General features: G+C 53.3%; 2 protein-coding genes across 4 annotated transcripts in view; one reads left to right on the forward strand and one right to left on the reverse strand.

Annotated features, from left to right (window-relative positions):
- The window catches only part of COL17A1 (collagen type XVII alpha 1 chain), a 51,162-nt gene extending 29,333 nt beyond the window's left edge, over window positions 1-21,829 (forward strand). The window contains exons 23-57 of one of the 2 annotated variants that reach the window (XM_081823583.1): window positions 475-579; window positions 1,266-1,328; window positions 1,963-1,998; window positions 2,534-2,587; window positions 2,848-2,883; window positions 3,354-3,389; window positions 4,081-4,143; window positions 5,306-5,341; window positions 5,603-5,674; window positions 6,448-6,474; window positions 7,367-7,402; window positions 9,364-9,399; window positions 9,595-9,675; window positions 10,948-10,983; window positions 11,511-11,588; window positions 12,467-12,520; window positions 12,658-12,699; window positions 12,854-12,907; window positions 13,550-13,609; window positions 13,940-13,966; window positions 14,251-14,283; window positions 14,371-14,424; window positions 14,717-14,767; window positions 15,275-15,400; window positions 16,086-16,223; window positions 16,932-16,997; window positions 17,341-17,445; window positions 17,745-17,834; window positions 17,935-18,045; window positions 18,470-18,616; window positions 18,827-19,183; window positions 19,881-20,018; window positions 20,263-20,325; window positions 20,489-20,569; window positions 20,929-21,829. In XM_081823583.1, the coding sequence (XP_081679709.1) occupies window positions 475-579; window positions 1,266-1,328; window positions 1,963-1,998; window positions 2,534-2,587; window positions 2,848-2,883; window positions 3,354-3,389; window positions 4,081-4,143; window positions 5,306-5,341; window positions 5,603-5,674; window positions 6,448-6,474; window positions 7,367-7,402; window positions 9,364-9,399; window positions 9,595-9,675; window positions 10,948-10,983; window positions 11,511-11,588; window positions 12,467-12,520; window positions 12,658-12,699; window positions 12,854-12,907; window positions 13,550-13,609; window positions 13,940-13,966; window positions 14,251-14,283; window positions 14,371-14,424; window positions 14,717-14,767; window positions 15,275-15,400; window positions 16,086-16,223; window positions 16,932-16,997; window positions 17,341-17,445; window positions 17,745-17,834; window positions 17,935-18,045; window positions 18,470-18,616; window positions 18,827-19,183; window positions 19,881-20,018; window positions 20,263-20,325; window positions 20,489-20,569; window positions 20,929-20,981 (2,645 nt within the window). In that variant the 3' untranslated portion in view covers window positions 20,982-21,829. The remainder of the gene's footprint in view (window positions 1-474; window positions 580-1,265; window positions 1,329-1,962; window positions 1,999-2,533; window positions 2,588-2,847; window positions 2,884-3,353; window positions 3,390-4,080; window positions 4,144-5,305; window positions 5,342-5,602; window positions 5,675-6,447; window positions 6,475-7,366; window positions 7,403-9,363; window positions 9,400-9,594; window positions 9,676-10,947; window positions 10,984-11,510; window positions 11,589-12,466; window positions 12,521-12,657; window positions 12,700-12,853; window positions 12,908-13,549; window positions 13,610-13,939; window positions 13,967-14,250; window positions 14,284-14,370; window positions 14,425-14,716; window positions 14,768-15,274; window positions 15,401-16,085; window positions 16,224-16,931; window positions 16,998-17,340; window positions 17,446-17,744; window positions 17,835-17,934; window positions 18,046-18,469; window positions 18,617-18,826; window positions 19,184-19,880; window positions 20,019-20,262; window positions 20,326-20,488; window positions 20,570-20,928) is intronic. The other variant, XM_081823584.1, reaches the window with a different exon arrangement.
- Window positions 21,830-23,530: 1,701 nt separating this feature from the next.
- SLK (STE20 like kinase) overlaps window positions 23,531-27,845 on the reverse strand; it is a 58,109-nt gene continuing 53,794 nt past the window's right edge. For both annotated transcript variants that reach the window (XM_006744386.3, XM_006744385.3), the window contains one exon: window positions 23,531-27,203. In XM_006744386.3, coding sequence (XP_006744449.1) covers window positions 27,057-27,203 — 147 coding nt within the window. In that variant the 3' untranslated portion in view covers window positions 23,531-27,056. The remainder of the gene's footprint in view (window positions 27,204-27,845) is intronic.

A 27,845-nucleotide genomic window follows, 5' to 3' on the forward strand; every position in this document is an offset into this window, starting at 1 on the left:
AGGGAAGGCCTCACTGGGAAGGTGCCATTTGAACAGACTTGGATAGACTTGAAGGGGGTGAGGGAGCCGGGCATGGGGAGATGGGCGGTGGGGGGGGGGGGGACACTCCAGCCAGAGGGAGCAGCCCTGGGGCAAGGGTGTGCTGTGGTCAAGGGGAGGCCTGGCTGGAGCCAACCGAAGACTGAGGTGGGCCTCTTGATCCTGGGGGGCCTTGGAGGCTGTGGCAGCCCTTCAGCATTTACTGCCAGTGAGTTAAGCCATTTGCAGGTTTGGGGCAGAAGCGGGTTGTGATCCACTTGCATTTTCTAAGGGTCACTCTAGCTTCTGGGTTGAGCCTGGGCTATAGGGGTAAGGAGAGAAGCGGGAGACCAGTGTGGAGTCTCCAGGCAGGGGTTCTGCTGGCGAGATGCTGCCGCTGGAGCCCTGAGCCAGGGCACTGGGTCCTAACTCGGAGCTGGCTGTTCGTTTCTTTAGGAGAGCCGGGCCTGGAGGGACCCATGGGCCAGAGAGGACGAGAAGGCCCTATGGGACCTCGTGGTGAGCCAGGGCCTCCTGGGTTTGGAGAGAAAGGGGACAGAGGTAAGAGGCTCTTCCTCCTTCATTTCACTCCCCTTTGCTGAGCACCTACCTCAAGCCGGGCTTTGTGCCGGGCCCTGCAAAGACCATGCTCTAATGAGGGGATGAGGGCTGGGCTGAGGGTTCAGGGGTGAAGCTAAGAACCCTGCAGTGCTTGGAATCCACAAAGAATTTGGTCACGGGGAGAAAGGGTCTTCCCAGGTGGGCAGTGCAGGGTCAAGGCTGAAGTGAAGAGCTCAGGGCAGAGCAGGGCCTGGCTGAAGGCCGAGTAGAGCGTAGGTCCTTGAGCCTCTCAGGGCTGGAACTAGGCGGGGAAGGAGACACAGGCCCAACCCTGGAGGAGGTGGGGAAGATTTTACATTAGATTCTCAACCATGAGTCTGCTTTTATCAGGGTAAACCAAGCACAGACACCAGAAATGCTCAAAATGTCAAAAGATCATGAACAAGAAGTTTATTTTTAGCTTCATTTTCCCTTAAAAATATTGTTTAACCAGGCAACAAAGATTGCGTACCTACCGGGTACCAGAGCTCATGGACTATAAATAAAGGCTCTGGGGGCAGAAGCTGAAGGTGTTCTGTAGATTTGTGGCCTCGAGGAGGTATCAGATGGATCAGAGACCACCAGCAGCCTGGGCAGTGTCCCCCAAATGACACTGCCTGACTGAGGGGCCTCACCTTTCTCCCCAGGGGTTGCTGGTGAACCCGGTGTTCAGGGCCCACCCGGCGTCCCAGGTTCTGTGGGTCCCAAAGGTAAGTCAGGTGCCAGGACAGTACCCAAATTTGCCACGTCCAGGACCAGGATGGATCACAGAGGTCCGGGCACTGGGAATCCTGGCAGGCCTGACCTACTGCCCCAGACCTATGCAGGGACAGTGGGCCCAGAGAGTGTCCCCCAACAAAGGAGTCCCGGGGGAGGGGTCAGGACTGGGGTTCTATTTTTGGCTTCATGGAAATTTGGGACCATCTTTGCATCTCTCTTCAGTGGTCCCGTTATATGGCCCCTAAGTGGGTGGATGGGTCAGGAAGTCCACAGTCAGATAAGTTCCTCACCCGACTGGTGCCCAGAAGCGCTCGTTCAAGAGCAACATGTCTGGACAGTTCAGGGCGAATAGGGCCTTCTCAGTTTGATGCCCATCTGGCCAACTGTCCTCCCTCCTGCCGCCGGGGCCCAGATGTTTTACTCTGACCGGGGAGGAGCAGGGGTCTCTTGATCCCACCAGCTGCAGCTAGCTGCCTCCCTAAGGAGAACTTTGCACAGGGGTCACCCTCCGATCCACTGACTTGGGGTCAGCTGGGAGTGAGCCCCCCCGCCCTTCACCGTGGGGTCAGATGTCCCCGGCCTGTGCCTTGCCCCTAATGGTGGTTGTCTCCTCTTCCTTCTCAGGTTCCAGTGGTTCCCCTGGCCCACGGGGTCTCCCAGGTCAGTGTGCCGCGTACATCAGTACGTGCTATTTCTGGGGAAAGGAAAGGGATGCCTAAGGGAAGAACATGTTTAAAGCAAAAGAAGTAGTTATAAACTGAGCCTTTGAGAGACCCCAAACTCCCGTTCTTCCGCGTGTCCCCTGAAGCCGAGGTCAGGTTCCCAGTGGGTCCAGTGAGATCCATTGCGATCTGGCTCTGGCAGCTTCAGCAGCAGGCGGCCCCCGTCCCGCTGCGCCTGAGCGGAGTCCTGCACCATCTCCTCCCAGGGGCCAGAGCCCCTCTGCCGCCACGGGCCTGGAGCTGCAGGCCACGCAGTGCCACAGGCCATTGTCTCTGCTCGTGGCCCACACGGCGTCCCCACCCCCAGTCCTGGTAACACGAGCAAGGAGCTGGCCTGGGACATGGGGAGGCATCTGTGGAGCACAGCCCTTGACTTTGCCCCAGGGTGTGTGTGCACGTGGGTCGCATGTACACGCCCCTCAGCCCCAGGGCTGGGGCCACTCATCTGCCCGTGTGGTTTCCTTCACTTGCAGGCCCTATAGGTCCCCAGGGGCTCCGAGGGGACGTTGGACTCCCTGGTATCAAAGGTAAGCTTGGGAGAGGGCTTGGGGGAAGGGGATGTCACCCTGTAGATGCTCCTCACTCAAGGAGGAGGTCTTGGGGGGCAGGGAGCACCTGATAGGTGTGACCAGCGGCCCATGCAGGCTGACAGGTACAGGAGCAGAGGGGAGGTCAGGATGGCGGGAGAGCCTGTCTGCACACACAGACCCTGCCCTTGCTTGGTCGTCCCCCCCCCCCGCCCCCCGCCCCCCAAGGTTCTTTACAGAGTTGTCTATTACCTTTCCAGGTGACAAAGGACCTCTGGGGTCACCAGGACCCAAAGGTACGTTGCTGCTCCTCAGACATCCCCATCATTGCCTGAGTCCTAGGAACCCAGCTAGGACCCCTGCCTCAGAGTCTGGGGGTGTATGTGAGAGCTCGTTCTAGCCTGGCCTCCCACCTGGGGACACTCGGGCAGGAATCAGGGAAACAGCAACTGCATCACAGCGCTGTGGTTGGGTGGTCTGCAGGAGGGCCGGGACACCCCTCTAGTCTGGTTCTCCTGGAACCCGTGGCGCCCACTTGAGTGACAGCAAGGGGCTGGGGTCGGTCTGTGGGTGACCCTGGGGGAGGGCAGGCGTGCTCCTCGGTCCACCAATTCTCGCCCAGTTCTCACCAACCTCCTCCTGACCGTGGCTTGTGGGCACAGTGACAACTACTCGCAGCCGGGGGTCCCTCTCGCTGAGTGAGGGGGTTTTCCTGGCTCCCCACTGACGCTTCCTGCCTCCCTGCCCTGTCCCGTGTTTGTTGCAGGTGACCGGGGAGAGAAAGGACCCCGAGGCCTCACAGGTCAGTCCTGCACAAGCATCTGCAGTGATCCGTTAAAGACTATCTTGTAAATCCACTGGGCCCTGGAGGTGGAAAGAAATCCAGAAGTGTGAGACAGACTCTCTGTCTAAAAACCTCCAGAAAACTTGTAATCTAAAAAAAAAAACAAAAAACAAACCAAAACAACAAAAAACAAAAGCACAAGATAAAACAGTGAAGGGAGTGGAAGCCAGCATCAAAATGTATGTATAGCCCAGACAGTAAATGTTTGGAACAGAAAAGGGAGTTTCTGATTGTCTTGGATTATTTGGGGGGAATCCACTTGGGAAGATGAAGCTCTTCCCAAAGTAGTGGAGCATTCACGCTCCTTGTGAGCCTCTCATCCACTTAACCTCCTGCCAACTTGAAGGACTGAAGACGGAATCCGGAGCACCAGGGCGTTGGCTACAAGGGGCAGCCGTGTGGGGCCAGGGAGTAAGAATCAGACCCGCTTCCCTTCAGTCCTGGTGTGGCTCTGGGCCCGTCCGTGCACGCTGCCTGGGGACGCTGACCGTAGCCACTAAGAGGCTGTGTCCCCAACCTCTGTCACCTCAAGCTCTCTGGTTGGGCAGGTGGCAGTCTTGGGGGTGGGTGGGGAGGGAGGAGCGTTCTCATAGGTGTCAAACACGCATATCTTGGAGGCCTCCAGGCAGCTAGCCCGTTTCCTTTGCAGGTGAGCCGGGCTTGAGAGGCTTGCCTGGTGCTGTGGGTGAGCCCGGAGCTAAAGGAGCAGTAGGTGAGTGTCGCAAAGGAATGGATGCGGTAGGTCTGCCCCTGCCGGTCGTCATGGCCGGAGAGCTGAGAGCCTGCTTCTAGAGCTGCCTCTCCTGTTCTCCAGTCTGCCGGCCCCTAGCCGAGGGCCTGTGTGCATGGCTGGGCCTGGACAGTCGTCTCTGGGTTTCTCACTGCTGGGGGGGGGGGCGGTTGGTGGCCTATCCATGCTGGTCCCTGCCTCTGAGCCACTTGGGCCCATGGGGAGGACAGATGAGCATCGAGGTCCTTTGGGCCCTGCAGTGTTGCAGGCTCAGGCCTGGTACTCCAGAGCTGACGTCCCAGCCAGATCCAGGTTTAAGTATTTTGCTGATGCTTAGCATGGTGCTTGCCCAGCAGGACATGAAAGCTGGCCAGGGACCCTCCGAGGGTCGAGCATTCAGCACCAATTCCCAAAAGGGTCTAAGTACCACCAATGGGGATATGGTATATTCACTTTCTCATTCATTTAACAGAGCAAGGAAGCTCTGGATGTACATAGGATGCCATGTGGGGCAAGTCAGATGCTTTACCTCCGAAAGGGGAGATAAAGCTCGTATAAGGAGACAGGAGCCCTGAAAGGTACAGAGTGCTATGAGGACACAGCAGAGAGAGAGTCCTTCCAACTAGAGGGATGAAGGAGGGGGCATTTCATCTGGCCTTAGAAAGTAAGGAAGATTGCATCATGGTCAGTTTGGAAAATTCCACAGAGACAAAATGAGTGAGGAAAGACAAAGGGGGGCGTGCAGAGAAAGTGAGACATGGTCCCAGGAGGACACCCCTTCGGACAGAGGTTAGCGTAATGCCCAGAGCAGAGGAGATGAGAGCTTGGAGGACCTTGACTCCCAGCACCTTGAGTGAACCAGGCGAACACATACTGAGCATCTCGTGTGTGTGGAGTCTCACAATAGGCCCTGGGGATGCAGTGGGGAGTTGCTGACCTGTTAATTCTCTGCAGGAAAATACACAATTCCTGGTTGAGGGGAAGAGGCCAGGGAGAAAGTGCCATCCAGAGGGGGTCCCAACGACGGGGCTTCTTCCGTGGTTGGTGGCTGTGGGAGGGGCCACCCGGGCTGCAGGGCATTTGAGGGGGGCAGGCCCAAAGTCGCTCCTGGGGTAACTGATGAGCCGTGGTTCGGTTTTCCTAGGACCCGCTGGCCCCGATGGACACCAAGGCCCAAGAGGTGGGTCACTGCCCTGCTGTCCTCACACTCACTGCTGGGCCTGCCCCGCCCACGTCCCAGCAGGCAGGGCCCTGTCCCCTGAATCCTAAAGCCAGCAGGGCACACATCACGTGGACCCTGCGAGGCCCAGGTCTGACTCCCCTTCTCCTTTCCACCTGCCTGCAAGTTACTCAGGAAAACCCCAAGAACAGAGGCTCAGAGGTGCTGGTTGGTTCAGCTTTCCTAAAAGGAAAACCCTTCTGTGTTGCTGGTGCTCTCTAGGTGAACAAGGGCTAATGGGGATGCCTGGAACCCGCGGCCCACAGGGGCCTTCTGGAGACCCCGGAAAGCCAGGTAATGGAGTGGGAAGAGGGAAGCACAGCCGTGCGTGTGCGTGCGTGTGCGTGCATGTGTTTACACGCCAGTGCGTGTGCCTCATCCCATCTTCGTCCGGCATCTCAGCTGCTGCAAGGGCTGGCTTGCGCTGTGTACAGTGACCGCAGGTCCTGACGCCTCTGAGTCACCAACTCTGGTGATCTGGTGGCAGAGATTGACAACAGATTAACAGAGAGCGAGTTTTAGAAAGGAACAAGGAATGTCTTAAAAACTGCAAAGTTTAAGGCGAGTGCCATACCTTGCCCCATCCATCTCCCCTCTGGCCATCCCTGGACCCTCACCAAATGCCCCCCCCGTCCTAGAAGAGGGGCCACTGTGGGGGTTTCCTCTCAAGGCCCACCAGGAGCCAGACCACAGGGCCACAGGGGGTGAGACCAGAGCAAGCTGAGAGAGCTGCAAGGGCAAGGTGGTGATCATCAAGGGGCCTGCTCAGAGCGGGGGGGCCCCTGTTCCTTCAGTGCGTGCTCAGATAGGGAGCACCAAGGGAGGGAGTCTTGGGGGGCAGCATTGGGGGTCCATGAGTGTATGAGCTTGCTGGCTTCCTGGCTGTCAGATGCCGAAGGGTGTGACCCCAAGCAGGCTGCGAACCATCGCCTGATGGAGCAGTGGTCATGTCGCTGCAAAGTCCAAAGAAATCTTTGTCCAGTGCTGGGAGGACCCTCGGCTGAGGGTGTGGCTCCTCAGCCCTTCGTCCATGTCTCTCTCTCTCTCTCTCATATTCTTTTCTGTAGGTCTCACAGGACCCCAAGGACCTCAGGGTGAGTCATGGGGCCCCTCCCACCTCCAGACGACAGCTGCCCAGCCGCCTCCTTCCGGCAAATGCCTCACCAGTCACCTTGGGGTTTCCTCTCCTCCCTGCACTACTGCCCCCCCCCCAACCCCACACACAGATGGGTTCAGGTCCTGTCACTGTGAGTCTTAAGAAACATCTGAGGAAGGAAAAATACAGAAAATCTAGAAAGCCATTGTGGAGACCTGAAGTTAAACCATGTGCCAATTCAGTCTGCCTGGCCCGGGGCGCAGGAGCCCCGAGAGGAAGCTCCAGGCCCAGGAGCTGCACTGGCCCCACAGAGGCCCCCAGGGTAGGCGAGGGGGCTCCCCTCATGCAAGGGCCCAGTCTCCCTGGGACAGCTTCAGCGGCAGAGTCTGTCCTACAGTTGCACTAGCGTTTACCCCTTTGTTTTTGAGAAGCTGTCACCATGCCCACCCCCAGCTCCTAAAGGAAATTGGGTAAAGATGTGAAATGAAGTCAAGCCGCAGGTCTCCCCCCAGAAGTTGAGTGTACGGGGCCTCCTTCTTCTCCTGATAGAACTCAGCCACAAAGCCAAGGTGGGAAGCAGCAGCCCAGCCCCTACTCCCCTCCACTGCTGGCAGGCGTATGGGGGGGCTCATAACCCAGACCGGCTGGGACCCCCCAAAGCTGTGTCCATGGGCCTCTGCCTCCCTCAGGCCCAGCGGTTGCCCCACTTCCCAGAGAGGGAGATGGGCTCAGGGCAAGAGCTCCCCGAGGGAGGCACGCAGGAGGCAAAGCCAGGTGGCCCTGCAGGTGGCCCTGGGGGCTGTGCCCAGGGACGGAGCGCAGTTACGGCCACAGGGGTCTGGAATTGCTGGCCCTCCATCATCCCCACTGACTTGTTTTAATCTCATCAGGACTTCCTGGTACCCCCGGCCGACCAGGAGCTAAAGGTAAGTGATTTTCCAATTCGGATATTCCTTCTTTTCACTAGCCATTTTTGTGGGAGGGGAGAGACTAGCAGGAGGGAGCCCCTCTCTGGCCAGAGTCTGGATCAACAGTGGCATCTAGTGGCTTCAGCAGAAGGCAGTGAAGCTGGGGAGCCAGGGATTTGTTCTGATCCGCTGAGCCCTGAATCCTCGCGCCCAGCCCCCCCCACACCTCCTGCCCCCATAGTCCTGAGCCTGGCCTGGTACCAGATGTCTCCAGGCCATTGTTGGAGGAGGAGCTGCAAGGGGGTGCTGCCTTGCAGAGCCTGTCCATCTCCTGGCTTGCCTCTAGAACATCCCTGTTCATGCTCTGTCTCCCTGGCTTAGACTTGGTCCCCCCCAGCGTGACCCTTCCCGGGGACAGGGACCACCTTCGTCCTTTTCGTTCACGCAGGCCTCCGTGTGCCTGCACACCCCACAACCTTCTCTGGCGGGGGCTCTGACAGGTGGGGAGGAGCACCTCGATGCCCCTGAGAGCACAAAGTCGAAGTTCCAAGAGGGAAGTCCTCTGCAAGGGTCTGGCCAGGGGAGGGGACACTCTCGTCCTGCTCCGGTCCTCTGCCATTGTCCAGTTCTGCAACCCCTAGATAGCAACCCCGGGCCAGTCCAGGGGTCAGCGGTGCTCAGGGACAGTTTTTCTCCTGTTCCAGTGACTCCACATTCCCGAATCCTGACATTCCGCGGAGCTATGCTGTCGTGAGCAGTCACGATCAACTTGGGGAGACCCTAGGAATGGAATTACTACTTTCCAGAAACTATTCCCAATGACTAGTTGGGCCAGGGAATTCTTTTGGGACAAATACATGTAATTCCAAAATAATAACTGAGTTCCTATATCCCAGGCAGACTAACCTCTGAGGCTATAGATCTGTTCATGGATTGATAGCACCTTTAGGAAGAGACTCCTAGGTTTGGGGATCCCTGAGGATACCAGACACCCTCTCCTTCTCCAGGGCCTGTGACTTCCTGTCCAAGAGGGGTTTCAGGCCCTTCCTGGGAGTGTGGGCAGGTGGTGGACATCTCACCTAATGCCGTGTTGTGTTCCAGGAAAACAAACACCAGTGCTTTCTCCTCTTGACCTTGACCCCAGGGAATGGCAGATAGCAAGCAGAGAACCGCCCTCTACTTCCTCCAAGGGGGAATCATCCTCTCCGTCGTGGTGTGGGTGATGGACTTGCCCCCAGATCATGGGAAATGACAGAAGAGGCCCCCGAGGAGCCCCCAGGGGAGGGCTTTTCTGTCCTTCACTCAGTTCCCCGGAGTCCGTGCACTTCTAGTCCTGAGAGATGCCTCAGGCAGCGTCCAGTGGTCCTTAAGTTCAGGGAAGTGTGAACCCGAATCCCCTCATTGGAAGTCCTCCACCCACATTTGCATTTTCGACCCTCTCAGACAGAGGCAGGAAAGAAATCTGTCAACCTCTGTGTAACTCAGGCTCTCCCACACTTACCAGCCACGGCCCCCCTTTCTACTCTGGTTACTCTCTACTACTGTCCCAGGAATTAGCATCCTGAGGGGCACTCCGGGGACCAGGCTCTCCGCCTCTGTCCTTTGGCCTCTTGGGACTCTTCCAACTGAGGCAGTTCCCAGCAGAAGCCTGGGAGGCCCAGCGTGGGAGTGGGGATGACTCCTGGCCAGCCTGGAAAGGGAGACTCTCCCGCCTCCTCAGAGGAAGCCCCTCCTCGGAGTGCTGGCTGCTTCCAAGAGCTAACGTGGGCCAGAAAGCCGGAGGTGGCCTCAGGGTCTCTGGCCCAGAGATTGGTGCTTCCTGCATCCTGCGTGCTCCCCTGCGGTTCATTAAAATGCCTTTAGCGCAAGGGTTGGAGGCGCAGGAGTGGCTCTCAAACTCCATCAGAAGCCTTAGAGATGATTGATGGAGCCGCTAATTGACCCTGGGAATAACCGTTCTCCTTCGCCTCCCCTCCCAGGTGAACCTGGAGCTCCAGGCCGGATCATGACCACAGGTAGGCAGGCCCGGGAGGGTGGACATCTGCCCCGGCTCTGCCTTGGGACCCTCGGGCAGTGCCAGTCGGGGCTTCTGGCAGCAGGGGGCAGGGCTCTCGGGTCAGAGGTCATGGGGAAACACATGCCTGGCCTGGGTTCGCAGCGCCTCTGAGCAAGAAGAGTGAGGGTCCCTGTTCCGTGTGCTTTGTTTTCAGAGGGATCATCGACGATCACTGTCCCAGGCCCCCCGGGGCCTCCTGGAGCCATGGGACCACCGGGACCTCCAGGTGCCCCAGGTCAGTCATTCTCTTGCTTTACTCTGAGGTTGCATTTAAGGACAGCAGTGTTTGCTCAAATCCTCAACCCCAGGGAGGAGCCCCCTCCGGCCCAGCCTAGTGAGCGCCCATCACACCCCAGCAGGTACCCCAAGCACCTGGCAGGCATCGCCTCACCAGGCCCCCACAGCCCCCCGGGGAGCCTCAGACAGGTGCATGACTCCCCTGCGGTCACTCGGCTGAGCGGCCGCAGGGGCAGAATTTGGCCCAGCTCCTTCCCCCTCTGGAGCCTGTGTGTGACTTCAGTTTGTTGCCTTTCGGAAAACAATTTGATAAAATGCATTAAGGGCAACAAAAATGCTAGGAATCTGTTTGGAGAAACCTTCTCCACATGGTCCAACCACAATGAGACGGCTACAGAATCACAGAGACTCCAAGCCGTTACTGAGAAGTGCGTGTCTTCTGAAGCTGCACCTGTGTTTTTACAAGATGAGGGAAAAAAAACATGCTGTAAGAAAACAAAATGCTTACAAATTAAAGGATTATAGGGGATACTTTTTCTATTTTTCCAAATACCTGTGATTTTGTTATATCTATTTTTTTAAGTTTTTTTTTTTTTTAATTAAATAATTTCTACACCCAACGTGGGGCTGGAACTCACGACCCCAAGATCCAGGGTCACATGCTCTTCCGACTAAGCCAGCCAGGCGCCCCTATTTTTTAATTTAAAAAATTTTAAGTGTGGGCGCCTGGGTGGCTCAGTTGGTTAAGCGACTGCCTTCAGCTCAGGTCATGATCCCGGGGTCCTGGGATCGAGTCCCGCATCGGGCTCCCTGCTTCTCCCTCTCCCACTCCCCCTGCTTGTGTTCCCTCTCTCGCTGTGTCTCTCTCTGTCAAATAAATAAATAAAATCTTTAAATAAAAAAAAAAAAAAAATTTTTACGTGTAAGTGAAGTAGGTGATTTAATACAACCAACGCAAATATGGGATCAGCCTTCTGTCCTGATGCACTCCAGCAAGAAGGGGATCCTGAGGGTGCTGAGAAGTCCCTAACCAGGGGGCGCAGAGAGGGCAGCCCTGCCTATCCCGAAGCACCGGGGTTCAGGAGAGGAACTCTCACGGGATGGACCACAGGGCTGGTCTCAAACTGCTTATTGCTCTCAAGTGAGCCACTGGTCCATGCCTTGGGAGGTAGCTATGTGTCTCCCTGGTCACCTGCCCTTCCTTCAGTTCTTTCTAGAACTGTGACCCTAGACGTGTGGTAAAGCCTTTTCTTCTTGACTCCATGTCCAGGTCCTGTGGGCCCAGCTGGTCTGCCTGGACAGCAAGGTATGTCAGTCCTACAGGAGCCTAGGACCGTGGGCTCAGCGGGGAAGGTTTCCTTCCCAGGCTGGACTTGGGACCCCATCTTTAAGTGAGGTGACAACTTGCATTTGGGGAAGGGAGCTGAGGGGGTGACCCGGTGCTTCACCAAGGGCCTCGCAAGGCCTCAACTGCAAGGGGAAACACCTCTCCTCCTTCCCATGTTTCTGAGAAGATAGGGGTCCTCCAGACAGGGGTCCGAGGTTCTGTGGCCCCCTGGCCAGGGTCAAGCTTGGCTATTTCATAGGTGTCACGCCTCTTGTGACCAGACCCCAATCATTGTGCCACTGTCCCATGATTTATCCAAGCACCAAAAAACGGGCTTAGGAAAAGTTGGTCCAGTTGCTCCCGGGCTGTTGGGGCTGCGAACAGGAATGTTCACAGCCGGCTCTCCGGCCCCGGCCCATACCCTGCGGGGCTCCAGGCCCTCTGGACAGAAAGCAGGTCGGGGTCGCTGCCCACGGTGCCCACCTGACCCTGTGTCCTTCTCACAGGCCCACGCGGGGAGCGAGGACTTGCTGGCGAGTCGTTCGTGGGTAGCCACAGCTCCATCTCCGAGGTCCTCTCTGCCCGTGAGTGCCCCCGTGTTCTCTGGGGCGAGGTGACGCCGGGGCAGGAGCGGGGTGGACAGCAATGCACTGGGGCCCCGCGGCAGCTGTCCCAGTGCGTCATCCTGGGCCCCGATGTGAGCAGGGATGACAAGTTGCTCTGAAAGGCGATGCTAGCCTCGAAGCAACAGCAGGGCTTTTGTCGCTCTGGGGGGTGAGTCACTGGGATGGGGCAGCTGTCAGAGGTTCTTGGGATTCTAGGGGGATTGGGGTCAAGTGGGGCCTCTGAAGTGAGCTGGGCACCAGGAGAATGGCTGGCAGGAGTCCTGCATCCCCCACTTGGAGCAGGAACCCGGGTCTGTGGGTTCTCGGCCATAGGCCCGGCCTGGGAGGGTGAGTTCTGGGTTCTTCTGTTCCTAGAGTCCTTTAAAGAGCCCACGCAGACATGCTGCTGGGCCTCCCCCGTAGACACCTGAATGGCGAAGACCACAGCCAAGCCTGGTCCAACAGTCGCCATGTGCTAGACATGTGTCGTGGGACCTCCCTGAATCTACACAGTGCTCCTGTGACCTAGGTCTTATGCCTCTGGTTTAGAGAAGAGCCAACAGAGGCCAAAAGAGATAAGAACTTGCCCAAAGTGACCAGCTGGAAGGAGCAGCGCAGGAGTTTGAACTCAGGCTGACAGCAAAGCCACGTCCTTAGCTGTCGGGGAGTTTGCTGGCAGCCCTGCCCTGCCCCGCTTGTGAGCGAGGAGCACCCCTAGCAGAGGGGGTCCAGAGCTGGCCTCTGGGGTGGGAGTGTAGCCCGGGTCCCTGGCACTGATGATCCTAATGAGGGGTGACACTGGCAGAGAACAGCCTCATGATAGTTTCTGCTCATTGCTGCATTTTTTCCCTCCACAGAAGGTCTTGATTTACGAGGTCCCCCAGGCCCACCTGGACCACCTGGGCCTCCAGGTGAGCCTCTCAGGAATCATTGGAAGGTGGGGAATTGTGGGAGACAGGGCACTTAGTGAGGAAGCCGAAATCCTGATCACAGGGCAGGCCAGTTCCCTGCTGGTTCAGCATGGCCTCTTGCTTGCTCTCTTCTGTAGGACCTTCCGTTCCAGGCCCGCCAGGACCCCGAGGCCCAGCAGGTGAGAGCTGAGCTCCCCGGTGAGAGACACAAGACCAAGGCGCCCAGAGCCCAGGCCTGGCTCTTAGGAAAGCGCTTCCCTGCCACCTCTCCCGGGCAGAGGGGTCTTGGCCCATAGCTTGGCTTTACAAAGTCTTGGTGGTTCTTTTATCTAGGAGAAGGCCTGCCAGGCCCACCAGGCCCACCGGGATCTTTCCTGACCGACTCAGGTAATGTTATAGAGTCAAGTCCCACCTGTTTTCCACCTCAGCCCTAGCTCCAGGACGTGCTGTGGTCACAGGCATGTGGTCTTCCTGACCTGCTCACCATGCTTCCTCCTTGGGACCCTCCACCACAGTGTGTTTGCATAAACTCCGTAGAACGTAGAACGGGAGTTCTGCAGGTAGAACAGGAGATCATCCCAGCCCAAGCACCCTGATAGCCCCTGCTAACCTAGTTGGAGGGAGGGAGCCGGTTCTGCTCTTGGGGAGCTTCTGGACTGACTGGTTTGTGACTGGGGACCTGGTTTCCATCCTTGGGAAGCCCAGGTCTGATAAGTAGGTGGGACACACACACATGAAAAGAGATAAATGTTGACTGTACAACATGGAAACATATGGAGATAACTTCAGAGCAAACATTAGCCCAGAACTTGTCCCTTGTGGAAAATCCACCCACCCATTTATTCGTCCATCCATTTGTTAGGTTTCTCTCTCATTTATATTTCTGCCCAACCTTCCAACTATCCATCCATCCATTTATCCACCCGTCTGATGAGTGTGGATGGAGCATCTGCTGTGGGCCAGCCTCTCACAGATGGTGCTGCTCTCTCACAAATACCATGTCTGCACTCAAAATTTTTTCCTCTGCAGAGACCTTCTTCTCTGGCCCCCCAGGCCCCCCTGGCCCCCCAGGCCCCAAGGGAGACCAAGGTGAGTAACGTCTTAGGGCACAGAAGGCTGTGCGTCCCTGCTTGCTCAAGGGGCCAGGAGGCTGGACGAGGCTGGATGACCTGCGGCATTTGTGTGTCCTCCTGCCCTATCCCATTAGGGGCTCGGCAGTCTGGGGTGGGGAGCGGGGCGCACAGTGGCTAGAAGCTCCACAAGGAGTCCCCGCCTCTGTGCTGGCCTACTAGGAGGGGAGGCATGAGGAAGCCCGCGCCCTGGGTCCGCTCCATCGCAGGAGCCCATCCCTTCCCCGTGGGCCCCTTGAAGCCACGGCACCTAGTAGGTGTGCATCTCACAACTGTCTGCTTCCCTCAGGCCCCCCAGGCCCCCGAGGACACCAAGGTACAGTAGAGCTGGCATCAAACAAAATGTGGGGTGGGGTGGGGTGGGGTGGGGTGGGGGTGGCAAAAGCTGGCCTTCTGAGAGCCTTGAGCTTCCTGTAAATGCATTTTGTCCAGACGAGCGTGGGTGGATCAGTGTGGGTGTCTGAATGGTTGGGACTGCATGTGTGCACGTGCGTGTGGCAGCTCGAGGTTGGGGGGCCTTGGGAGGGAAGGTGGGGTGAGGGCCTGGGGAGGAGGAGGAGGGGCGCGCCGCTGACTGACCCCTCTCGGTGTGTCCCTCAGGCGAGCAAGGCCTCCCAGGGTTCTCAGCCTCGGGTAAGTGCTAAGCCCCCGCCCCCACTGCTGGCTCTGGCCAGAGCCCCGGAGCCCTGGCTGATGGCTGTGCGTGTGGTTGGCTTCCAGGTGGATTCAACCTGCAGGGACCACCTGGCCCCCGGGGACCCAAGGGGGACAAAGGTCAGTGAGGGGAGCAGCCAAGAAGACAGGCCTGAGAGCAGGAATGGCTCCCAGAGTCTGAATAGAAGGCAGGCAGTGCTTGTGCCAAGGCTGGGGAGGAAGGAGGGGCTGCAGGGAGAGCGGGGAGGACGTGAGGACAGCCTCTGCCCAAAGGGAGCTCATGGTAGCCCTGCAGAAATGGAGGGACTTGGGACAACTGTTGAGTCATCTGCGGATAAACATAGTTGGGCTTAACCAGGGAAGGGTTCCTGGAGGAGGTGATGCAAACAGGGCTTCTCGTTTTGGATTCCAGGTGATCCTGGGGTCCCAGGGGCTCCTGGCATTCCTGGTGGTCTCTCTCAAGGTAAGAACCAAAGGTGACCAAAGTCCTCCCCCAGTTCAAGCAAGGACACTGATTCACTCATCAGTCCACCCACCCACGATTCCGTGTTGATCAGGTTGCTTCTCCACGAGCTAGGCCTCAGGGCGGCCCTTACGGTGGTTCTAAGTTGGTGGGGGTGGGAGGGAAGGACCCTGCGCAGTAAAGGTGGTTAACGATGCAAAATGATGACGAACAGAACAGACCTGGGGGTCAGGGGCACGGGGAGGTGAGGGAGCCTCTGGGGTGGTGAGCAGGTTGCTGGAGGGAGGGTCTGGCCTGGGCAAGCTCAACTCTGAGCCCCTTTCAGACAGTGGCTGCTCCAGGCACTCCCTTCCTCTCCTTTTGGAGGGACCCTCCTCTTTGCCACCATCTTCTTTCTCCCATTAAGAAAGGCCCTTCCTCCTCGGGCTGTGGAAGCAGTGTCAGGGCCCTTCTTTGACCCTCGGGTGGGCTTCTCCTAGTAGACTCAGAAGGCTTTCCTTCCTGCAGGGGGATCGTCGTCGAGCACCATGTTCATGCCAGGCCCCCCGGGCCCCCCGGGCCCCCCAGGGCCTCCGGGCTCCATCAGCAGCTCTGGCCGGGAGATCCAGCAGTACATCTCTGAGTACATGCAGAGTGAGTGCTGGGGTCTGAGTGTGTGTGCGTGCGTGCGTGTGTCTGCTCTGGCTGGGGCATCTCCAGTGCTTTCTGCAGCTCGGCTATTTCAGGAAGCCTCCAGTCTCCTCCTCCTTATGTAAATAAACATGACAGATCCCATTGCCTGTACCAGTGGGGGCCGGTGGGGGAGGGTCTGGGAGTGGGTGGGAGCCGGAGGCGGCGGGCAGGGCCAGAGGGGTGTGCTTGCGTGTACGTGAGTGCGTGCGGCAGGGGACAGCGGTCTGTAGGCCAGGCCTAGATCAGAAATCCACCCCTGGAGCCAGGATGCGTGTCCATGCACGCCCCTCACTGAACCCACCTTCTCGCGGCTCCCCACACAGGCTGGTCCTCACCCGCACACGCACACTGTCACACGAGTGTACACCCCCGACCTCCCGTACTCCCCATACATGTGAGGGTGTGATTTGCAGGAATGTGGGCACAGAGCTTTGTCAAATGGCCGGCTGACTAGAGCCTCGTTGGTCCCCGGTCTTCGAGTAGCCCCTGACCCGGCACAGGCCTTGGCCTCAGTTTCCGTCTGTAACCAGGAGTCTAGGCTCCCTGCTGGCCCCGTCTTGGGCCACGGAGGGGGTGGGGAAGGCATCTGTGTGGGGAGGACATGCCCTCTCGGGGACAGGCTTGACTTTGCTTTCTTTGTTGGCAGGCGACAGCATTCGGTCCTATCTCTCTGGAGTTCAGGGTCCCCCTGGACCACCTGGTCCCCCAGGGCCTGTCACCACCATCGCAGGGGAGACTTTCGACTACTCAGAGCTGGCAAGCCGCGTCGGGAGCTACTTACAGAGTAAGCCTCGCCATCCCCCCCCGCCCCTTAATGACCCCTTCCTCCCACCGTCACTTTGTTCCAGAGCATTCTCACTTACTTTGCCCTTCTGGATGTGGAGTTCAGTTCTGGATTCATGGCTCTCCAGCCACTGGGTTCTGGCTTCCAGAAGGCGTTGCTTAGATTAAGAACAGAGGCCACACTGCAGAGCTATGCTGACCGAGCCTTCTTGCCATTGACAGATGTGTCCTAAGGGTGTGAAAAGGGAGCAAGACGGGCAAGATATGGCAGGAGTTAGGCTAAAGCATACTCTGGAAAACAAACTGCATTTCTTTTTTTTTTTTTTAAAGATTTTATTTATTTATTTGACAGAGAGAGAGAGCGCGAGAGAGGGAACACAAGCAGGGGGAGTGGGAGAGGGAGAAGCAGGCTTCCTGCGGAGCAGGGAGCCTGATGCGGGGCTCGATCCCAGGACCCTGGGATCATGACCTGAGCCGAAGGCAGACGCTTAACGACTGACCCACCCAGGCGCCTCAACAAACTGCATTTCTTACCAAACAAAACAAACACAAAACCACCTTTATTTTTTCACGCCTTCACAATAGCTCCTCACACCCCCGTTCGTTCATTTCGGCAAGGGAAGGGCCAGCCGGGTCCTGGTGGTGCAGCGGTGGGGAGGCTCTTGCTTCGGTCTTGCTAAGCACGTCACACAGGTTTCCTTCCCCACAGCCTCGGGGTACAGCATCAGCTCCTCCACCTCCATCTCTGCTGAGGACATCGTGGCTGTGCTGAAGCGTGAGTGGCCGCAGCGGGCTGGAGGGTGGGAGCTCTGGAGGCCCAGCTCATCCCCCATCTGAGCCCGGTGAGGGCTGCAGGGAGGGGGCGCCCCTCCTCGTTCCCGGCCACTTGTGAGTCCGGACTCACTGGAAAGGGGGCAGATCTCCCCGTCCCCAGGGCCAGGTAACCGGGCAGGTGCCTTGTTAGGTACCTGGAAGCTTGCTGATTCCCCCTGTGGACTGAGAACCCAGAACCCGGAGTGGGGGCAGCCTGTGGGGGCAGACCTAACTGTGGCCAGCTATGGTGGTGCGGGAGCCCTGGGGCCTGGGTGGGCCCACTCCAGCGCATCCTGTCCTCGCAGGGGACGACATGAGACAGTATCTGCGTCAGCATCTCATTGGAGATTGGGCCCTCCAGTCTTTGGACTACGCCAAGCTGAGCAGCCGCATTCTCAGCTACATGTCCAGTGAGTGTCTGCCCTCCTGGCCTGCCCACTGCAGGCAGGGGGTCAGCAGGGCCCCAGAGGAGGGGGTGGGGGCTGAGCTTGCCTGCACCGGCCCCCGATGCTCCCCTGCCAGGTGGCACCAAGCCCAGAGGGAGTGAGCTGTGTTCAGAGCCATTCATATCGATGGCCCCAGAACAGGTGGCTGAGCCTGGCCAGGGAGGGCACGAGCGTCTGGGGCACTGTCCTGTATGGAGTTAACACACAACTTGCATACACATATGCAGTGTCAATCTGTCGCAACTTGGGGTTTTGTTCCTCAGGCTCTGGAATCAGCATTGGGCTTCCTGGCCCCCCAGGACCCCCCGGCTTGCCAGGAACATCCTATGAGGAGCTACTCTCCTTGCTTCAGGGTAAGGCTGGTCAGGGGCCATCTGCCCATGTGGCTTGGGGTGGAAGGAGAAGGCCCTTGACCCGGGCCCCCACTGACTCTGTGCTCTTTGGGTGTCTCAGGGTCTGAATACAGAGGCATCGTTGGGCCCCCAGGTCCCCCTGGGCCCCCAGGGATCCCAGGCAACGTGTGGTCCAGCATCAGCTTGGAGGACCTCTCTTCTTACCTGCACAGTAAGGCACAGGGCAGCCATGGAGAGTTAAACTATTGGACCAGTCACCCAGTCCCCCTGAAGACATACAGGGCTAGGCCCTGGAGAGGAACACCCTTGTTCTTGAGGTGCTTTCAGCGATGACAGAGGGACTGGTTGGGAGAGACAGTGCTCCCAAGTGCAGCCGCTAGAGAAGTCCTGAGCAGGGTGTGATCCTGTGGCAGGAGAACGGGGGAAGGGGATGGGATTTGGGCTGAGTGAGGGTCCGGACTGGGAGCAGGAGGGCAGGTCCGAGTAGTGCCTCCAGGGTGATGCCAGGAGCTGGGCCCCCGGTATTCCCTCCTCCCCTTCTTGCAAAGAGGAGCTGCACCCGAGGGCAGGCTGGGAACTCCGCTTTCCCAGCTGGGCCATCCCTAACCTTTCTCTTTCTCTGGCCTCCCATTCAGCTGCCGGTGTGTCCTCCATCCCCGGCCCTCCAGGCCCTCCTGGTCCTCCAGGCCCTCGAGGGCCTCCCGGGGTCTCGGGAGCTCTGGCAACATATGCAGCCGAAAACAGCGACAGCTTCCGGAGTGAACTGATTAGCTACCTCACAAGTAGGTGCCCCCTTCCCAGACCTTGCTCCTCCGAGAGGGCAGCTGGTGCTTGAAGGAACCCAGGCGGCCAAATGCGTGAGCCCTGCTAGTGGGGAGAGCCCAGGTTCCTCCTTGCCGGCACTCCTACTCCAGTGCAAGTGTCCTGAGGTTCGCACCCTGCTTCTCCATCCCCAGACCTGAGCCCCACCTAACGCAGCCTCCTTCCTGCAGGCCCGGATGTGCGGAGCTTCATCGTGGGCCCCCCAGGCCCTCCAGGGCCGCAGGGGCCACCCGGGGACAGCCGCCTCATGTCCATGGACGGCTCCTACAGCCGGGGCAGCAGGTCCTCTCACAGCGAGTCGGCCAGTCGGAGCTCCTCCTACAGCTCTTCCATGGGCATCGGAGGGTCCAGTGGAGGCTCCCTCGGTGAAGGCGGGGCCTTTGGCCTGGACATGGGCCTAGGCCGAGGCTACGGGGGAGCGGTAGAAGGCGGTATGCACGGTGGTGAAGGTGGACCGTTTGGGGCTGGCTTCACCGGAGGTCTGGACTACAATGAGCTGGCTGTTCGGGTATCTGAGAGCTTGCAGCGTAAGTCCTGACCCTTGGGCCTTGGTGCTGTGGGGAGGTTGCAGGCGGGGAGTCCGTGAGCAGCTCAAATTATAGACTCCAGAAATTCACCCTCTCGTTTTCAGAATGCCTAGGCTGTGGGGATAGCACTTCTAGAATCAAATGGGCGGGGACTGAAGGCAAGAGGCCCAGACCGAATTCACAGCCTAGTTCAGGAGCCCCAGTCAGGACAGGGCCTCTGTTGCAGGGAAAGGACATGTTGGGGTCTTTGGACTTTGTGTCCCCAGCTAACCAGCTGTGGGTCTGAGAGGTCTTTATGACAATGATGGTTTCTCGTGGGGCTGAGGGCGGGCTGTTGGTTAAGACACACCAGCAGCTGAATGGGAGGCCAGAGAAAGAGAAAGGTTAGGGATGGCCCAGCTGGGAAAGCGGGAGTTCCCAGCCTGCACTCGGGTGCAGCTCCTCTTTGCTCCTGTCTCCCCGCAGCTTCTCAGCTCGGCTCTGCCGTCAGCAAGCCTCTGATGAAAGGCCACGGTGGCAGAGGCGCGGGGCCGGTTGGCGGTGTGGGGGTTGGGGGCAGGCTGACAAAGGAAGCCGGCGGGGCTTCTCCCTTGCTGCCACCTCATCTAGTGGGGTGTTTGGCAATCCAAGGGCTCTGTTCTGTGAAGAGGGGGCTGGGGGACTCTGCTGCCTGTGCCCACACCCTGGTGCTTCACAGGTCAGGGCCTGCTGCAAGGGATGGCCTACACAGTCCAGGGCCCCCCAGGCCGGCCAGGGCCCCAGGGCCCCCCCGGCATCAGCAAGGTCTTCTCTGCCTACAGCAACGTGACTGAGGACCTCATGGACTTTTTCCGAAGTAAGGGCAGCTCCCTGGTCGCTTTCCCAACACTTACTTTGCTGCACGGTCTCACATGCGAGAAACCAGTCTCCCAAAAAATCTTGGGTTATTAACACTTGAGAGGCTGAAAAGCTGATAAATTCTGAACTCTGTTTTGGGTCCCAACTCTACCACTCTCTTCCTGTGCTTCTCTGAACAAATCCCTTTGCCTCCCAAGCTCCAGAGTAACCTCTTGTCTGAGGCCAGTCTTCTCCCTCTGCAGCTTATGGAGCCATTCCAGGCCCCCCTGGGCAGAAAGGAGAGGTGGGCACCCCAGGACCCAAAGGTAAGTGGTGGCAGGGAAATAGCCAGCAGGATCCTATATAACCACGCCCTCTTGCTGGGAAGCCACCCCCTTGCCAGTGCTGTCTTGGGGGTGGGGTGTGTGTGTGTCCTCTCCAGACCCCAAGCTCCCACTTGACTGAGCACAGCCCTCTCTGTACTCCCAGGTGAAAGGGGCCCCGCAGGACCACCAGGTCGGCCTGGGTCACCCGGCCCTCGAGGGCACAAAGGAGAAAAAGGAGACACAGGTAAGCCTTGGCTGCCAGGTTCTGCAGTACTGGGAGGCTGACGCTCAGGGTAGTAGGCAATTTACTCCCTGAAAAATTAAGGCAGATGCCAGTTACTAAGGCAGATGCTGCCACTGACATCATTTGCATAACAACGAAACGACCAGCTAGGGAAAAAGGAAAGAGACTGCCAATGCGTGCAGGAAAAGAGAACCACTCGGTGATGAAATAGGGTAAACAATTTAAATAAATTGATAGTCTTACAAAAGAGTTCATCTTTCAAGCCCGTTTTGCAGTTGTCACAGTTGCTATATAATTGCCCAAGCTGAAGGCCACAGGCCACAAGGTATTTAACTTCCTCCTCCTCTTCTAACTTCCAGGTGACCAAGTCTACGCGGGGCGGAGAAAGAGAAGCATCGCTGTCAAGCCATGAGCTTGGAGGAACAGCCTCTGGCTGTTCTTGCAATGGCTTATGGTGCTCATGTCAAAAATCTCTCCAGAGGGCGGAAACTGGAGGCTCACTTCCTACTGACACAGCACAGCTAAATAGTTAAATAGAACACCTGTTTTAGTCTGGAACAATCTCTATAGATGTATCATCCAGTCGAAGCCACACAACCTGAACCCCTGCACGGGGTGACGCTCCAGCAGCCGCAGCTGTGGAACAGGACTGGCTGCTCGGCTGGCTCGCCCTGAGCCCCTTGGCTTCTTTAGCTCTCAGCTCCGGCCGCAACCCAGGACAGCCCGTTACGCAGAAGCTGGCTTAGGAATCCTTGAGCTTTGCCTAAAAATGAGCCAGAAAAGGGAAGACAGGGATGGGGTGTGTTCTGGTTATCACTGCAAGGCTCTGCTGTCTGCTCCTTCCTCCCTGTTGGTTCTGCATTCTCTAGTCATAGAAAGGACTTGGCTAAGAAGCAACTCTTGCAACTGAAAAAATTAATTCACTTCCCCTGAAGGTGGTGACAGGGTTTCTAATAGTCATTTCTCACCACATATCCTATTCTCACTTGCTTAGAAAGTCTGTCTGATTGTACCTATGGTCTGTTTCTACGGGGCATGCTAGCATTTAGAGAGGTGTTCTACTGAACTAGACCACAGCAAGAGGGAGAAGAAGGGCAGTGGGGAAGGAGGGAAAATAGAAAACTCGATGCTGGGAAATGGCACGGGGGACTGGGCACAGTTGGTTTTTAAGCACTTTTCAGTATCTAAAACAAACATGTATGTTAGATGAAATGTCATTTCAATTGCAAAATTTAGAATTAAAGTTTTTTCTTAATATTATGTGTAGTGTGATCCATCTAACCAAAGTGAGAGAAAGAATGAAAAAGAAAAAGGGAGGAACGGGGAGGGAGACAAAGTAAGAAAGAGAAATGGGGGATGCAGAGGGAAATAGGACAGAAGGAAAGACAAGGAGACAGAAGGGAATGAAAAAGAAAAATGAAAGAAAGAGGAAGAGAGGTGGGAAAAGACAGGGAGAGGGAGACAAGGAGAGAATGAAAAATGGAGACAAGAATGAAAAAGGAAAGAAAGGGCAAAAAAGGGAACGATAAGGGGGGGGGAAGGCTGGGGTCAGCCATATGCTGTGAACTCTTCACACTACTACCACCACAAAAAAGAAAGACTACTGTCATCATTAAGTTCTGTGATGACGCAGTGTTTTCCCAAGTACCCCTACCCTCACCTCCACCCCCCCACACCCCCATTAGCAGAGCACCTTGGTGCCAGTAGAGTAAGTGGAAAGGAGTACTATGGGATGCAAGAAGCTACTGGCCCAGAAGGGACAAACATTTGGAACCCAAATAGGATTTCCTCTCAAGTTAGGAGTTGAATCTACAGTCTACCTTCTACAAGTCTGGATAGTTTACTTTCCAGGTGGTCTCTCCTGAGTACCTCACATATGATCCTGGGAAAAACCTACCATTCAGTGTGCACTGAACTGCTGGCAAGAACACCAAGGGCGCACCAAACATTCTGTGTGGTCCGCGGGCCTCCTGTTTCACAACCTGACCACTACCTGCTGTGAATCATCATGGGAATTCTGAACAAGGAGTTCATAAGGCCTTCAGAATTTCAAACTTTTCACTACGTAATGAAAACTTCTTGGGTAAAATGAATGACTGCATCACACCTTTTAAACTGTTTAACCTAAAAGCTGAATCAAGTTATTTTTGTAATAGTAGCTTCAGGGGCTCAAGTATCAGATCCCCTTTAATGGCTCTTACCTTTATTAATCAGACTTATCCGAGTGTTCCTTAGTTACTACATTTACCTTTCCAAGCTATCCGGAGTCTTCAGAGTCCTATGCGCAACTGAATTAGGATAAAAGTCCAAACCTGCTACCTTCTCTGGACAGAATCAGAAAGGGGATGGGCAGACATGAGACATATCCTCAGCTGATGGCAATGGGTCTGAGCCTGTTTCACTTAAAAAAAAAAAGTCAAGAATGAGCTTGATAGTGTGTGATGCTCCTGGGTTAGAAAAGGATACACTGTGCCTCCCTCCAGCCAAGCTGAACACTTGCCAAATGACGGTGCCTAGTGTCTACTGACTCTTTCATGAACATACCAATGATGAAAAGAGGTTATTTTTAGCAGAAGTGAGGTCATATGGTTAAGCGAAATGTTTGGTGAGAAAAATAATCCATCCCAAGGGAAGAAAAATTAAAAGTATGTCTATTTTTAATATATATTACATATATAATACATATATGTAATATATATATTTAATATATAATTTATTTTAAGCACCACCCAAAGGAGGGGTTTGTATGCTGAAAGACACCGCCCTCCGAGTTACCAGTAAAAACTACATTCTTGTGTGTGGTGATGAGTCAGGTAGGAACACAGGCAAGTCTGGAAGGGTCCGAAGGCCTGGAGGACTGTGAGGGTTAAAAATGAAACGAGGACCAAAAAATGCTGCAAAATGTTCTCATGAAGGACAACCCAGTATCAAAGATTCTTAATAAAAGACTGCTTCTCAGAGTAGATTAAGAAATAACTTTATTTTTCATTTGTCAATCCCATGATTGAAAAGACATGTTGCTCCCAAATAGACAAGAGGCATAATCAGAAACAAGTCTTCCTGAAAATTTAGCTCATGAAGTTATTACACTGCAAAAATCAGCAAAGAATCACCAAAAGCTGCAGCCAACATTTAAAACTGGTGTAACATTCTACTCAAGCTTAGCAGAAATTTTAAAGCCATATCAAAACCACGTCAGCCACAGACTAGCAACAATGGAGGCATTAACTGTTGTGCCTTCAAGAAAAGCATTTAAAATATCCCATTTCCTATAAAAGATCATCTCCCCAAAAACAGTGATTTATTTCATCGGCAGACTCTCAGAACTGGTAAGTAACTCTCCTCTTCCACCCCAGTTCTAGGCTTTCCTTTAATCAACAATATCTAGAACTCATCTTGGACAGAATTTGGCTTCTCAGAAGAGTCTCTGTCATGTAAGCACAGTGTGGAATGGGAGAAAGTGTGTAGTTACCAGGGAACTAACAAGAGTACAAAAGACAGTCTCTTCCGAACTCGCTGATGCTCAAGAAATCAGAGACCCTCCATTAAAGAGGGTCTCATATGCCTGAGAGCTTTGTGCTTGAGGAAACACTACTTAGAGGTAGCTCTGGTTCTGGTTTATATTTAATTACAATTTGCTGTATCCTGTCACAGGAAAGTTCTAATATTTTCAACAAAGTATAAGCACTCTCAATTTTCTCTTTATCCCCACCCCCCATAGCTTCCCCATTGAAAAGGGTAGGAAAAAGCTTAATTGTGACTCCATAAAGAATAGCAGCTAACTCAGCAATTCACACCCAACTACGACTGACAGGACAAGGAAAGGCAACCTGGTGTGACCAGCTCTGCGAGCTAGGCCTGCAGAAATGCAGTGTGTGCTGTGTTCACAGCATGCGGGGAGAAGAGGGAGGATGTTGTCGGGGCGCACATGGAGAATTTCTTTTGTGTGTTTCATAGCACATTCTGCCACAGCAACAAAACCACCACATCAGCAATGGATCCGATTGTACTCTTTCAAAGAAGTCTGTGCCCCTCCCCAACTCCCCACCTACACTTCATGCAAGATTAAAAAAAAAAAAAGAACAAATGATCACTATTATCTATTTGAATATAGGGCCCAAAAGAAGTGAGCAGAGATGGGTAAAAACAGCATATTCTGTAACAAAACACTTTTTGAAAAGATTTGTGTAACTTTAAGCATTAAAATGAATGTTTCACCTCTACACATGTATCATTTTGCAGTCCTGCCCCCACATGAATATGGTCATATTTGAAAGAGAACTCCAGCATGAACACTGAATCCAAAAGGCAGTTTTAAGGGTTTTCCAAGATTTGCTAATAAACTTACCAGAGTGTCAACCGTTCTACTCTGAGCCTCTTTTCTTTTTTCAATGCTCTCATGTCAAGTTGAAAGGAATAAAAAGAATCAAATATTCAGACCAAATTAATTATGTGCCACAAACTAAGACACAGGATTATCCTTTAAAAGATCCTGAAAAAGTGTATACTACCTGAAATAATTTTTTTATAAAAGCCAATGAACTGAAAATTTCAAAGGAGAGATTGGTATGAGAACCTTCCTCCTCTCTCCCTCTGTATATAAATCATTAAATACATTGGGTAACATTATACTGTCATTTTTATCATAACAATATAAACAATTTCCATCATCATCCTGAATATTACTTTATAAAGATATATACTTTAAAAGGCTTTCAAAACATTTTCAACCCAGCATTTGAGAATAAAGCATTAAAAGAGTTTTGTATACAGTAACACATTCAATGTGATAAGTGTATGAATTTACAACCATATATTTTATATATATATATATGTATATATATGTATATAAAAAACAAACTTGGCCAGAAGTTAAGGCTACCTACAGAGTTGTCCAAGAAATTATGCTTGTCAAAACAATTACAAAATTAAAATCACATGCATTTTCAAATCATCTAAATCACTGACAAAATAAGGTTCGCATTCAAAATTTTCAAATTAACTGCAAGAAAGTGCTACAGATATTTACATTTTCTTAATATGAATCAGTGTTCCCACAAAATTACACTTAAATTTTTCGCCAGCCTCAAATGTCAAATAACTAAAAACTGAAACGTCTACAGTTTGGTATTTAGTACTCTTAAAAGAGAATAGGTTGAAAATGGCAAACAGCAAGCATCATTTACAAATGGGCCATCTATTCAGCCACCAAAGTACATTGCATAATACTGTATGACCTGACTAGGACTTGGAATTCTGAGTCACAAGAGGGACCAAGAGTGAACATTTCATTAATAATTACATGTATCAGCAACCACATGATAAAGGTTTCAGGCTTTTCCCACTCAAATCAAAGTAAATAATTTAAACATGGGACTAAATAAAACCAAAATACAAATGACTTTCAACAACAACAAAGTCATTTCTGACATTGCCTAAATATTTTATTTAAATGCTTTTTTAAAAAGTATTCTGAACAAATGACTCTTTTAAGATTAATTTCAGAAAATACATTTATAAGTATAACAGAGCCTGCAGGCCTCAGGCAGAGTTTTCAATGAACAAAATGTGCTAGGACGGGAGAGGTCACTTAACCAGATCACGGATTATTTTAGGCAGTAAGCTAGGAACCTAAGTCTATACTTCTTTTAATTTGGTGAGTATTATATTTCCAATTTCAATATCTAAAAACTACCTTTTTTTAAATCTTTTCAACTTTGTACAACATATTTTTAGGATGAAAATTTCTATCAAATGGTAGCAAGATTTAAAACACAATAATGCTTAATGCTAAGGATGTTTGTCCCTGTTGAATCAAAAAAGGAAATCCTACTTTAGACTCAATTGAAATTTAGTGTTTTAGGCACTATTTTAATAAAATTAGCACCCTTATTAGCTCATGACTAAACAGGTTATTAGACAAATTATTTCAATAATGTTTCTTTTTTAAAAGAGTCTGTTGCTATTTAAAGACAAAATAGATTTATTTATTCAATCAATATGATATTTTGAGCAACTCAGAGCTTTGTCTTGAGAGCTGATTCACCAAAAGGAAATTATTCCAACTCTCTACAGCAGAGTTGCAGCTATAGAATTTAGGCATCACTGAGAAGTTAGGCCAGGTAAAAAGATATTCACTAATACTCAGTGGCCTAACAGCTTTTTAAAAAAAAAAAAAAACTTCAGACATCATACTAACAGTTTTTCAGGTAACAGTGTCTAAAGAACACAATTTTTAAGATTAATATACAAAATCACCTTAGGGAATTACTGCAAGATGCCACTTTGCCAACATGGCCCAGCATCTGTCTTGGTTCCTTTCATCTTTGCTAAACAAACAAACAAAATAAACAAACAAACAAAACACCTAGAAGGTGAGGCAGGTGATTGTCTTCATAAGCTCTCTGATATAGATTGTGGCAGAAGATGAAGAGAACAGAATGACATATTTAAAAAGCCAAACCCAATCACAGAATGTTTCCTATTGTTACGACCCAGTGGAATGCAAGCTAGGAATAGGATAGAACTTGGAAATCCGGCTCTGTGTTGATGGGTTAAGGCATTCAGACTCCCCAGTCATTTTAAAGAACACCTCCTGTTCCTGCAGTTTCCTGGCAAACTCTTCTTCCAGTGTCTTAAAAAGGAAGGGAAAAAGAAATTATGTGCTAGTATTTCAAACAGAATTTACTCTGACAGCCAAGAATAAAACTATTTGCTCAAAACGCTCTCTCTGTATGCTATCCTAAGGAAGACCAGAGTGCTCAACAGTTAGATTAGGCTGTGCACAGCCCTAGATTGAAGCCTTTGGCTCAGCCATACGAATGTATAACTTGGGTCAATGACTTAACTTCTATTACAGAATCATCTCATTTTTCTGTTATAAAATAGGTAGAGTATCACCTACCTCACTGGGTTGCTACGTGAGGATTAAATCATGATGTACTTAACACCTACCAGGCACTCAATAGATGACACCTATTATTAACTACTACCTTTCTCTCCCACATGGCACTTTCCATTTTCTGTTTATTTTCATTTTTGATGTGCATGTCTTTTCTTTCACACTGAACTATAAGCTGTTTGAAGGTAAGCCCTAAACCAGATTCAGCTTTACATCCCCACAATACAGATGGCATATAGTAAGTGCTGGATAAACACTTGTATCAGTGATTTTGCAGACAAGTGATTCAGGGATGCTGCAGAGGCACAAAGTACAGCAGAGGACTGAAAGATACAGGAGTGTTTCTCAGAAAAGGTGAAACATGAGCTCAGTCTT

This window comes from Leptonychotes weddellii, chromosome 6, assembly GCF_054177405.1.
Source record: "Leptonychotes weddellii isolate Sample4059 chromosome 6, ASM5417740v2, whole genome shotgun sequence".
NCBI lineage: Eukaryota > Metazoa > Chordata > Mammalia > Carnivora > Phocidae > Leptonychotes > Leptonychotes weddellii.